Source organism: Capra hircus, chromosome 4 (genome assembly GCF_001704415.2).
Source record: "Capra hircus breed San Clemente chromosome 4, ASM170441v1, whole genome shotgun sequence".
Taxonomy (NCBI): Eukaryota; Metazoa; Chordata; class Mammalia; order Artiodactyla; family Bovidae; genus Capra; species Capra hircus.
This window is the reverse complement of record NC_030811.1, coordinates 38,969,874-38,983,632: the sequence shown is the minus strand read 5'-3', so window position 1 is coordinate 38,983,632 and position 13,759 is coordinate 38,969,874. Positions and strand designations below refer to the sequence as shown.

At 40.4% G+C, this 13,759-nt stretch overlaps 1 protein-coding gene across 1 annotated transcript in view; it reads right to left on the bottom strand.

The window, feature by feature from the left end:
* Positions 877–13,759, bottom strand: part of RALA (RAS like proto-oncogene A) — a 60,932-nt gene continuing 48,049 nt past the window's right edge. Inside the window, exons 2-5 of the mRNA XM_018046991.1 lie at positions 12,275–12,427; positions 9,926–10,134; positions 6,063–6,237; positions 877–2,846 (exon numbers count right to left, since the gene is read on the bottom strand). Coding sequence (XP_017902480.1) covers positions 2,724–2,846; positions 6,063–6,237; positions 9,926–10,134; positions 12,275–12,388 — 621 coding nt within the window. The 5' untranslated portion in view covers positions 12,389–12,427 and the 3' untranslated portion in view covers positions 877–2,723. The remainder of the gene's footprint in view (positions 2,847–6,062; positions 6,238–9,925; positions 10,135–12,274; positions 12,428–13,759) is intronic.

The window sequence follows — 13,759 nt, the reverse complement described above, 5'->3', positions numbered from 1 at the left end:
GTTCAACATCATGCCCCTGATTAGTGTTAAGAATGGGTCCATCAGTATCAGTTCAGTCGCTCAGTCTGACTCTTTGTGACCCCATGAATCGCACCATGTCAGGCCTCCCTGTCCATCACCAGCTCCCGGAGTTCACTCAGATTCACATCCGTCGAGTCAGTGATGCCATCCAGCCATCTCATCCTCTGTCGTCCCCTTCTCCTCCTGCCCCCAATCCCTCCCAGCATCAAAGTCTTTTCCAATGAGTCAACTCTTTGCATGAGGTGGCCAAAGTACTGAATGGGTCCATAGAGTGAGATTAAAATTATGCCAATTATAAATGTGCTCACTGCTTATGAATTAAGAAATTAAAGTGAATTGGATTTTGAAGGGTTGTGTTCAATATCGGGCCAGATCATTTCTAGCCCAGGGGCTGTGTGACAGCTAGCAGGCCACTGTTTGCCAGACAGACATCAAATGTGAATGAATGCCTGAAGTATGATGAGATGGCAGGGGCAGGGGGGGTTCTTCCTGCCACAGTTTGGAAATGGAATTGTCTCTGGGGATCAGTCTGATTTACAAAATGAATATAAAGCTGCCACCTACCCACTCAGGAGTTGAGTAGTATTCGAAAAGTAATGTGCAATGGAGGACTCTCGTGACAGCAGAAGAGTGCCTTCCATGCAACTGTGCATGTGGGGGCTCTGCCATTTCTGAGCCTTGTTTAAACCTGAGTAATGATGGTCCTGTGACCGAGGACATCTGGCTCAGGACTCTTCTCACACAGAAGTCCCTAAACTGATAGCTCAAAAGACAGGTGTTTTCAAGTCTCTGGTAAGGATGCCCAGGTTGAATTTCACCATGTTCTATTGTAAACATCAAGTAACACCACAAACATTTAAAAAAAGAAAGTTTATTGGTCTTTAAATGGCTCAAATTGCAAATAAACCAGTCGGGTAGTGGCATCAGCCTAAGACATGTGATGCATCTTTGTCATTTGGCTTCATAGCACCTCAGTACCCAGGAGAGGAAAGGTCTCAAAGCAAAATCACAACGTTAGTGGTTAGGACCCCTGGTTAAATGAGACTGCAACAAGTACACATGGAGATCGCTGGGCCCGTGGGGCTGCGCTTATACGGGGAACTTTAATTCTGCACAAGGCATAGCCTATGAAAAATATGAAATGAAAGATGTACATCTCAAACCCTTTAAGGACACATATTTAACATGACAAGCTGGATGTAGTATCTAAAGAGTTCAGTTCCTAAATAGCCTATTTGTGTTAACTTTACGTACACATCTGTTATCTGGAATGCCTGAACACATCTTTGACTTGCTGATATTAAGACTGAGCATAAAGAAAGCAAAACTTTATTGAAACAACTGCCCTAGTCCCATTCCAAAGAAAAGACAAGTCTGATAGTGGTATACTTCCCATTGAAATGATGTCCCTTCAGTGGGGATGCCATACAACAGGGACAGAACCTACCGTTTGGTGGCAAACATGATTTCTGCACTGTCCTCAGGTTTGGCTGTTCGATGTTAACTTTAGGAAAATGTAACTACAGTGTTCTTCATTATGAACACAGACTACAAACACTCCTAGTAACTCCCTGACAGCCAAACTGCAACCTCAGGAATACAAATTTAGAAGTTAACAGATGGCAAGGACAGCTATTTTCCCGAAGTGGTCTAGTGCAAAGCGCATTAGCACCGTGGACACTTTTCCTATGCCCTGCTCCAAAGAGAATAAAATCTTAACACGTGCTCACCACTTGCATAAAAGGACTTCCAGGGATCAGCATCCTAAAGAATAAGGGTTCACTGAGACATACTGAATCCTCATAGTCTAAAATTATCTTACAAGTATATGCTGGTCCTTCATTTTTAAACTACCTTACAGTTAATTAAAAGCAATCAAGGAGCTCTGGAACTTCATTTTCAAGAACCAGAGTATGGCACACATTGTACATTTGGACAGACTCTAGCAGTTATTTCTTGAGCATCTTCTATACAAAAGTTGTCCTCCATCCTGACATATATTCTTTCACTGGGACACGTGGGCAGTGGGCCCACGGCACCATGAAGATACAACCCAGAATGATGTAACCAAGTATCTTTCAGTTTCTAAATTAAGGCATATTAAAAAATTTCCATGTACAAGTTTACACCACTTTTCTAAGTTAATCACCAGGTAATTAATGCAGGTTCACAGATGAATTACTCTCAATTGAACTATATGCAACAATCATGCCAGTCACTTTTTCTTCTATATTTTGCATAACAATGGTTTAAAAAAAAGTGGTACAGTTTAACTATCATGTTCACAATTGTCATTTTTTTTTTCAAGGCAGTAGAAGACCAAAACATTTTAAAATGATTATAAAATTTAAGCTTTATAATAAACCAGAGGAAGTAGCCTTTCCTCCCATTGTCCACCCCCATTCTCACCTCTCGAACAGTTCAAGAAAGACTGCCGGCAAAACACAAGCGCCCACGCTACATTCAGGACCGTGATAAATGTAGGCAATTATGAAATAAGTTGAACTTTGCTTCTTGGTGAAGCCACATTAATTTCTTTTTAAGTGAATTTGACTTTCAGTGCAGTTCCAATTCATGCTTTTAGAGATACATAACAATTTCCAAAATGTTAAAGTAATTTCAGTCAATTGAGCCTTCAATGGCAAAGCTTATAAATTATATTTATTAGTATGGTCAAGATAAGAAAGGAGTTTGGGCTCTGATTATAAAATGCAGCATCTTTCTCTGATTCTCTTGGCTAAACTTTTCCTCTTCTTTTTTCCATTCTTTTCTTTGCTGTCTTCCATCTTTCTGGCCCGAATTTCCCTCATTAAATCAAAAAATACCTACAAAGAAGAAAACAGAGTAAAGCAAGTAGATAATATGTGCCTGGTACATCTCTGAATCATAGCAGTAAACATTGGGAGTACTATATGAATATTAAAGAGCTCTTATTTGGGGAGTACAGGGACAGGAAAGTATATAACTAAAGTCTGCTTCTTCCAAGTACATTAAAAAAATGGGAAAACAGGAAGATTTTCTGAATTACACTTTTGGGTAAAATCTGCTTACATAATATAACCTAATCTTCCATCTGAATTTTCAAGATAAAAATAAAAAAGCACTGCAAGTGATAGCTCTGAAGATGTAACCCAATGGATTACATCTGAGTAATTAATAATTAGCAAATATATTTTATCAATTACTACTTTAAAGTAATTTAATAAAATTTTCATTTATTAACCTTTCTTCAGCCCCATTTTTAAAAACAGCTGTGGAAAATGACTGCTTCCTTTATCATTTTGATACCAGGCACTAGAAAATAACTGCTTGTTGCACAATATTTTAGGATTTTTCAATTTTTGTCTGTCTAGTAATTGGCAAATAATGGGAGATATTAGCATAATAATTTAAAAGCTATTAGTGTAGTAATTCAAAAGTTCAATATCACTAACAAGTGTCTGTGGATGCATGCATGCTAAGTTGCTTCAGTTGTGTCTGACTCTGTGCAACCCTAAAGACTGTAGCCCACCAGGCTCCTCTGTCCATGGGATTCTCCAGGCAAGTGTCTGAGTGCACACTGAGTAGGGCCTGAAGGATGTGGACTCACGCTGCGGCTGAAGAGTTGCTGCACGTTCCTTTTCTGCAGCTGCTGAGGTGCTTGTGAAAAATGAATCTACCTGGTGGCAGCCACAGGTACTAGATTCTTGCATATCCCCCGATACCCACAAACATGTGTGCTTGTGTGCATGTGTTTCAGACACAGAGGGCAGCAAACCATAGCTACTGCCACCGTCCTGCGTTTCGTCTCCCAGTGCTGAAGATCAGCACATTTAGCTCTACCTACATTTTTAGGGAATACTTATTTTTGGCCTGCTGGGTCCTCACTGCTGCGTGAAGTTTTCTCTAGTTGTGCTGAGTGGGGGCTACTCTTAGTTGTGGTGCACAGGCTTTTCTCATCGCAGTGGCTTCTCCTGTTGCAGAGCACAGGCTCCAGGTGTGGGGGCTCAGCAGTTGCAGCCCACGGGCTTACTTGCTCTGCGGCATTGTGAGATCTTCATGGACCAGGGTCGCCCTGTGCCCCCTTGCACTGGGAGGCAGATTCTTATCAACTGTACCACCAAGGAAGCTCTCTTCATTTCTTTTTAATGGTTGTACAATATTCCATTATATGGATGCACCAGCCTTTAAAATAGTCTGTTATTGGACACTTTGATATTTCCAGTCTTTTGTTTCTATAGATAATGCTTCAGTGTCTACCGCTGCATGGATGTATGATTTTATATAAATTTTAGAACTTGAATTGGTGGGGTCATAATTTTGATAGATAATTACCAAATTGCCCTTCTACGAACATATGAGAGTTCCTTTCCCCTCCTCCCCATACTCCTGTCAACAGTATTATCATCAGTCTTGTTGCTTTATTCCCCAATGTAACAGGTAAAAGTCCTATTTTTAAATTGTGCTTCCTAATATAAGTTAGACTAAGCCGCTTTTAAACTTTAAAAGCAATCTGTACTTCTCTTCTATGACAAGGGTGTCTATATTTTTTGACTGTTTTCCCACTGGGTTGCTGGTCTTTTTCTCACTGTCCTGTGATAACTCTGACGATGTGCACGCCTGTACCCTCCCCGGGCCTCTGATGCCAGCAGGTGACACCGCAGGACTGCTGCAAGCCTCAGAGCCGGGCAATTACTGTTCACCTTGCCTCCCCACTCCCCTTAGTTCACATAGGTTTTAGTGTGTGTTCTACCATCTGCTCGAGACATTAAACAGGAGGAAACAAAGTATACATATGCTATGATACTGTTCTGCGGTGCCTTTCAAAACCCCATACACACTGAATCTTAAACTATATTTCATTAGTATTTTAAAAAACATTTGCTGTAACTAGCGCAAACTGGTTGACAGAGTAGAACTCTTGTAGCATGTTGTAAAGATATCCTGGCCTTAGAGGAATCTGACCGTGTGACTGGAAAAAAAAAAGTGAGCTTACAATGACAATGTCTCTAAACCTACAGTAAACAGGCAGAAAGAACCTCTAAACTTTTAACATCGTGACTTCTGGCCCAGGGTTGTGGATCCAGATACAGCAGACCAGCTCACGAACACCTGCAGACGCCTGGGGCAGCGCTACTTCGAGTGCGGCCCACCACCCCACCTGCACACCCAGGAGCTAGCTAGATCTGCAAACTCTCAGGACCCACCCCAGAGCAAATGAATCCAAGTCTCTGAAGAAGACCCAGGAACCTGTGTGTGTCAGGCTTTATAGGCACTCCTCCTGCATGTTAGTTTTTGTGAGGCACCTGTAGGGCCGAGATACTCGGGGACTGAAAAGGGCTCCCTGGAAGGGCTCGCACCCACAGCTGCTCCAGCCCCACCAGCAGGCTTCCTGAATGCTGACAGTGGTGTCGGGGGGCAGATGAATGGCACCGGGGAAGGCTCCAAGGTGTTCCTCACCTGGTCTCCAGGAAGGGCCAATCTGCACAAAGTGCAAAGATGAGGGAAGAGGGCAGAGGAGTTCTCTTTCCCCTGGGCGGAGAGGCAGGTGAGGGGGTGGAGAACAGAAGTGGAGGGTGGGGAGTGCAGCTGTGGTGACAGAGACTTCAAAACCCTCTCCCTTGGGGCTCCTTCATCTTGGGAGCCACCTTCACTTGGGAGAACTTAAGTGGGAATGGGCAGGTGTCAGCTCAGAGATTCTCCAGCCAATCAGGAAAAGAAAAGGAAAGAAAAAAGAAAAGATTCTCCAGCCAATCAGGAAAAGAAAAGGAAAAAAAAAAAAAAAAAGAGGAGGGAATCAAGTCAGGAATCTGGCCAGTGCTTAAAAAAAAAGTACATCTTGCTGTGGTTGTCTCATGTTTTTACACCCCTTAGGAACGGAAGGACAAGGTAAAGTCAAGAAAGTCCTAACAGCGTACTTGAGCATTCAGGGCTGATAAACATCAACATGTATTAAATCTCTCTCTGAAAGTCTCAACAGAATCTCTAGACACAGATGGAGCCAAGTTAAGCAAATCAACCTATTTTAACATGATGTTGTGGTGAGGAGAGTCCCCTTTTACCTTGTCAACATTGGCCCGTGTCTTGGCAGATGTTTCCACATAGTTAACGTTCCACTGATCGGCTCTGGTTTTCGCCTCTTCTACGGAAACCTGCCTTTTATCTTCCAAATCTGATTTGTTTCCAACGAGCAGAAATGGAACATTCTCATCTTCTTTTACTCTTAAAATCTGCTCCCTGGATAAGAGGAAATGAGCAAGAAATCTATCTATGTGTTAAAATAACAAATAACGCATGCAGGCATTTATTTATGCTTCTTAACAATGAGCTCATTTATTACACGGGAGGAAACAAGCAGCACGTCTTCCTTTATCTACCCTCAATCATTGGAGCTTCACATTCACTTCATTGATGGAGGAAAAAACACACCAAGGAAGAGTACAAATATGGCAGTAGAGGCATGAAGTGAAAGTATCAAATGCAACTTCATTCTAAATGTCTTGTTTTTAAAACGTTTTTTACATTTTGGGAATCTTAGTTGGGATCTTAGTTCCCCAATCAGGGACTGAACCCGCACCCGCTGCAGTGGAAGTGCAGAGTCTTAACCACTGGACTGTCAGGGAAGTCCCTCTAAAGGCTTTTTCAAAACAAACTCTTTACATTAGAATGATTCCAGATTTCAAGAGAAGGTGTAAAGACAGGACAGAGTTCCTGTATGTCCCCACACCCACTTTCCCCGTTGTTAACACAACTTATCACAATTTACAAAGTACTACTGATACAAATATACCTGTTATACTGCAGTTAGCTTTACTATGCTTTGCAGATATTGCTTTCTCTTTTTTTTTTTTAAACAGACTGAAGGTCTGTGGTCGCCCTGTATCAAGCTAGTCTATTGGTGCCACTTTCCCAACAGTATTTGTTCACTTTTGTATCTCTGTGTCACATTTTGGTTATTTTCACAGTATTTTAAACTTTTCCATTATCATTAAATTTGTTAGGGTGGTCAGTGACCTTTGTGATGACTGTAATTATTACCGGCATTTTTGCTTAAAGTGATGCTCCCTTTGGAGTTTGAGAGACAATTATAGAATTTTAGAATAGAAAAGCACCTTTACAAACGGGTCAGGCTTCATTTTTATCTTGAGGAAAGTGAGAACCACAAAAGGCAACAGGGTTTTCTAACATTTCTATCAAACACTTATAAGCACTGTAAGTTATATGCTAGCAACTGTGCCAAATGTGGGTATCAGGGATACTGAAATGGGTAAGAAATCGGTTCTGCTCTCAAGTGCTTTTACCTTGTCAGGAAAAACACACAGCATACAGAAATCAATCTCAGTGTCAGAGTGTGGTGAGTGTGCTACAGGGGCTGTGCAAAGTACATCACAAACACCGATGAGGAAACAGTGGGTTCTGCCTTCGTGATGGGAAGCCCAGGAAGGCTACATTTAGGAGCTGACAATTATTAGAGAAATGCAAATCAAAACTATACTGATGTACCACCTCACACCAGTCAGAATGGCCATTATTAAAAGTCTACAAATAGCAAATGCTGGAGAGGGCATGGAGAAACAGGAGTCCTCCTACACTGTTGGTGGGAATGTAAATTTGTGCAGTCATTGTGGAAATCAGTATGGAAGGTCCTCAGAAAACTAAGAATTACCATATGATGCAGCAACCCCACTCCTAGACATATATCCAGACAAAACTCTAATTCAAAAAGATACATGTGCCCCAGTGTTCTTAGCAGCACCAGTTGCAATAGCAAAGACACAGAAACGGCCTAATTATCCATCAACAGATGAGTGAATGCATAAAGAAGATGTGGTGCCTGTAAAATGGACTACTACTCAGCCAAAAGAATGAAATAATGCCATTTGCACCAACGTGGATGCAACTAGAGATGATCACACCACGTGAAGCAAGTCAGAAAGAGAAATACCATATGATATCACTTATGTATGTAATCTAAAATATGACATAAATGAATTTATCTATGAAAAAATACTCACAGACATAGAAGAGAGGCTTAGGGTTGCCAAGGAGGAATGGGTTGGGGGAGTTTGGGATTAGCAGATGTAAACTATTACACATAAAATGGATACACAACAAGGTCCCACTGTATAGCACAGAGAACTACACTCAATATCCTATGATAAACCATAATGGAAAAGAATATAAAAAAATAATTAGGTATGTAAAACTGAATCACTTTGCTATATAGCTGAAATTAACATGTCCCTGTAAATCAACCATACTTCAATAAAAAATTTTTTAAAAATCAACTACAATAAAAAAAATTAAAAAGAGGAGCTGACACTGTGTTATACTTTGCAGGTCAGATCATGTGGCGTGCCTACTATTCTATTACCATTCAGACCACCTCAAAAATGGCTTTCCTACTGCTGGTCAATTACCAGAACATTTTTTATTTATGGGAAGGGCAACACATTGGAGGTAGGACAGAAGGGTAATGAATGATTCACTTATTTTCTGTAATAGCAACAGCCCAAGACTTTTTCTCTTGGCATAAAAATACCTCATTCCCTTGAGATACCACTTTGGCTTTGGTGACTATGGTGACAAAATGTATTCCATTACTTAGAACAGAATCTGCTACAGCATAAGCACTCAAATATTTTCTGAAAGAATGAATAAGCCCTGACACGTAACTTTCAATCTGTCTCCCAGGGTTGCAAGTTACCAGAATCTGCCACTCTGCACTTTATCACGTACAAACACTTCTTCCTTACAGAACCCAACAAACTTAATTTGACAAATAAATTTACATTTCCTAAGTTTCTCAGTGACGTGCTCTTTTGCGAAGAAGGTTCTCTTAGAATCTTTTCAGTTCTTGGGACTTTCATGTATACATGAAGAGGAACGCTTTGTGTAAGCCCTGGTTCAGTCTCCTGCCCAAACACTAGGGATGACGTCTTTCCTCATCTTTGGAAATCTGTGTTATCCTTCAAGGTTATCTGTCTCTTGAAGGCCTCCAACTCCTCTCCGCTCTTGGATCCCTTATAACAATCACTGTCCATATCGTCTTTATCACTAACTGACACTGGGTCTCATGCCTTATTCAACTCAGCTGTGTGAATGTTGAAAACAGAGGATATATTATATGCTTCTTTTGCGCCCGCCTCCCCCCCATACCAAAGCAGACCACGTGTATGTGGTAATAATAATAAAAATTATTTTATTTTTATTACATGGTAATAAAATAAAAATACATAAAGAATATTTGTTTTTATGCATGCTATATTTACGACACTACTCAAGAACTTATTTATGCTATATTTGTCTTATGTATAGAAAGAACACCTCTCCCCTTTATCACTTCCCCAATCCCCTGCCCCAGATCAAGTGGAGGATGGATTTTGATTAAACAAACAGTAAGTAAGATATTAAAAAGATTGTATAACAAGACAGTGTGTCAATCTATGGTGCTATTATTTCCACTAAAAGTTCAGTGTGTGCTATCAACGTGTCTACACTGTGAGGAGGATGGCAACGTGCCTGCTGGGCATGACACAGGTGCTAAGACACACGTGACTAACACAGAAAGACTCAAAATCTGGGTCAGAGATCCGTTATGTGATCCAGGCATCTGCTTTTACGGCAGCAGTAGTACGGTACTCCAAAGGGAAATACTTCAGTAACACGTAAGGAGACTCTGCATATGCAGGCTGTCTCACACTCAGGCTGCGTTGCAGCTGGCGCTGGCAGAGCTGGCTGCGAGGTTAGGTACGGTGCACTGAATATGTGAGTACAAGCACACAGAGGACAGAGTTGTACTGATGTCAGAGAGGGACTAAACACAGTGAGAGGGAGAGACAACCAGGTTGAGAGCCTCTAGTTGTCCAGTCGGTGCTGAGGAGGCAGCTGCTCTGCAGCGTCATGACATGGCTCCCTGCCATACCTGAAGTCGGCTGTGGCTGCAAAGGACTCCATTTCTGTAATGGAGAAGACACAGAGGAAGCCCTCGCCGCTGCGGAAGTAGTTGTCTCTAATGGCAGCGTAGTCTTCTTGCCCAGCTGTATCCAGGATGTCAATCTGCACTTCCTCCCCGTCCAGCACCACCTTCTTCCGATAGCTGTCGGCTTTGGTCGGCTCGTAGTCCTCCACAAACTGGGAATGAGGAAAAGCACTTCCATTTCTAAATCATCTTTACTTTTCAAAGGTTCTTATTTTGAAATACAGATTCATATGAAGGTGCCAAAATAGTACTGAGAAGCCACATATAACCTTCATTAAGTTTTCCCTAGTGGTAAAAGCTACATTCGTTTAAATTTCCTTCGTAGACAATTCAGAGGTCTTTTCTTTTACAAAAAGGGGAGGCTGAACAGATCTAGGTCATTGACAGCTTGAAATCCATGACTCTTTTCTTCCTTAAAATGCTATACCTGCAAAAACTACTACATAGGTATTTTATCAAATGTTTAAGAATCCTTTTTTGTGACTCCAAATATAAATTTTCATGTCAGAATTGTAGAAAATGATTTCAAAGTAAGTCACTATTTAGGTAAGGATGGAAAGTATGGCTAAATCTTTTCTTTCTCCAAAATGAACCAAGTCAAAAAAGTGGCTTATACCACCCTGTAGAAGGTCAAATCTTGAACTTTGAGATTTTTCCCCAGTCTTCCTATTTTTAAAAATAGCACAATTAAACAACTTTACAATTGTACTTCTAACTTTTATTCTCTAAATCTCACCTTGATATTTTTGATCAGAGTATCATTGTTGGTGTGTGTGTATATAGATATACACACATACTTTTGTGGGCTTTTAATTAGTTCCTATAAATATTTATCTGATATTTTCTTATTTATTTGCTCAATGTCTAAATCCCAATACTAGAATTTAACCCCTGGGGGCTATTCATCAATGTCTCCTCAAAGTCTGGTACATGGAGACACTCAACAAGTATTTACTGAAAAATCAAACACAGTGTATTTGTAACTGTAAAAGATATAGAACATTCTACCATAATTCCATGCTATTATTTCATAAATATCAAATATTTATAAACATTTATGAAAATTTAATGGGTATATTCAGTTATTATATCTGATAATATTATGACTATTAAATGAAAGCTTAACCATTCATCAAACATCAGACATATGAACATTCTTACTTCTGACCGCCTTACTGTCAAGAAGGGGACTGATTTAAGGATTAAAGAAAAGCAGCTATTCAGGTGACTGGTATAAAGAACAGAACTGAACAGATAAATTAGCAATTCCATTTAAAATACCATTTCACTTTTCCCTCTCCAAATTGTTTATTTAAGCAGGACAACTGCAGGATTTAAGAGTTCTGTGTGAGAAGAAATTAATACAATATTGTAAATCAACTATACTTAATAAATTTAAAAAAAAAATTTCTGTATGAAAGAAATTCTGATGATCAGGCAATGAAAAGAGACATTGGGTGATAAAAATCTGCAGTATATTTTTCTCAGAAGACTAGGTTCAACACTGAGTTACTCATCAGAGGTCACTCTACGTGGGCAGGTTGGGTAACTTCTGTTTTCTCATCTGTAAAATGAAGATACCACTACCTACCACACAAGACTGTTGTGAGGACCAGGTAAGAAAGAGTAACCACAAATCCTTACTTGTATTTGGGAGGAAGAAGAATTGAGGATAAATGCTTAAATTTGATTAGCAACTCAAATCATTTAGCCTTAATAGCAATGCTCTATGGAAAAAATACATTGCTGTATATAGGCTGAGACCTTAACTTTGGGGCCATAAAGCCTAATACAAATACATGCACACAAATCTGTAACCTGTTAAGCAGTTTTACTTCAGGGACACAGCTTTCACCTGCTTAGTGGTGAGTGTAGTACCAGGCCAAATATACAATAAATAACGGATTTTTTTCATTGAGTTATTAAAGGATACCTTATATATGTTAACCTCAAGTCTCAATTAGGTACTATATCTACCAGTTCTATTAATTCAAGGTGGGTCCCACTATTAAGACACTAAAAATAAGAAAAAAGTCACGTATTGCTCAGAGACAGGTACTGTTTTCACTTTTGTTCTGTTTTTTAAAAGCATAATGTTTTTAAGGACCTTGAATTCTCAACTTGGTAAATCAAGCTGCATACAAATGTTGGCTCTGAATTTAAAACCAGGAAAAAAATGATTAGTAGCTTTCAAAGACTCAAGGAATCCATCCAAAACACAACCAAAACTAAGCTAGAGAAATCCTCTCTGAAAGCCCAAACTTTGACATCCGTGATACAAGCAGCACTTACCTCATCATACATGAACTGCAGAGTCAGAGCAGACTTGCCCACACCACCACTGCCCACCATGATGACTTTGTGTAAGGCCAAAGAATTCTGACCCTTGGGCTTATTTGCAGCCATCTTGTGTCACAGAGTTTTCACCAAAGGATTAAGAAGAATCTAAAAAGAATGAAAGAACAAGTCATGCACAATACGTTCTTCGTCAGAATTCCAGTGTATGAAAGAGATAGGAAGTCCTTAGGCTTCAAGGTAGTTCCCATTCTGCTATGATTTTAAACAGATGGCAAATGAAGTATGCTCATTTGTGGGAAGAACTACTTATCAGAAAACACCATGGCAATAAGACAAGTATATGATTCAAGGGCATTTCTCTTATAATAGTTTTCAGTAATGAGTTTGCTGACCAAAAGCAAAAACTTCCCAGGGCAAGCACATGCTGACAGTGATGGAGTATTAGCTGTACAAGAATATGGTCACACAGATTACAAAGCAGGCTGAATGATCACTTTATTTCCACATTAATCTCTGTTGCCAATAATTAAAGAGACAGTTCTTCTAATTTCAGTAAGAAACAACTGACAAAAAAAAAAAAAAAGGAAATCTCATCTTGACAACTTGGAAGTTGAAGTATAAGTAGAACCTAACACTGTGCACCCCGATTCCCGAGGATCGTGTTACTGGAACATCTGTATATACTGTGATGGGATGGGTAACCTAACTTAAATACATGAATCTAGCGTGCCCTCACTTTCCTTAGAACATGCATTTGTTCACTACATTTATGGGCTCAGAGCAGAAAGACCAGGTTCCCCCCGAAGCTGGAGTGGTGACGCACATTAAAGGTATCCAGTTACCTCTGGTCATGGTTACCAGTCCTTAGAAAAAGAGGCGGTAAGGTCAGAGCAAACACTGAGTCTGTGTGGAGGCCCATGCAAGGAGACTTCTTGTTTTTAGAGGCTGGAGGGGGGTTCCTTCTTTAGAAGTTAGAGGTACCTTCTCAGTATCTCTGACTTATTTCGGTCACAGCACACCTTTCACAAGCTGCAACTCACAGGAACACCCCTCACGCTGCCCACTTCTCCACCTCATGCTCATTCATTTCTCCCAGTCTGGCTGCATCAGACCCACACTGGTCTCCCTTGATTCTTCATGTGCTCTTCTCTGCCTCCTGGCCTTTATCATGCCGTTTCCTCCATTTGGCATATTCTTGGCTAACTCCTCTCAGTTTTGAGGTTTCAGCTTACCTGAAACTCTCAACCTAAACTAGGCTCTCCCCTGCTCTGTGCTCACATGGTACGTGATACCTTTCCTTCATAACCATTATCACGAGCTGGAACTGCTCAACTGTGCTCTTCCTAATAGAGGTCTTCTTCCTAAAATACTGGAAGCAACTTGAGTATGGGCGCTAAGTCTGCTGGTTTACTTGACTTGGCAATATCAATACACGTGTGTCAAATGAACAAACAAATGTCGGAGCCTGACTTAACCTGG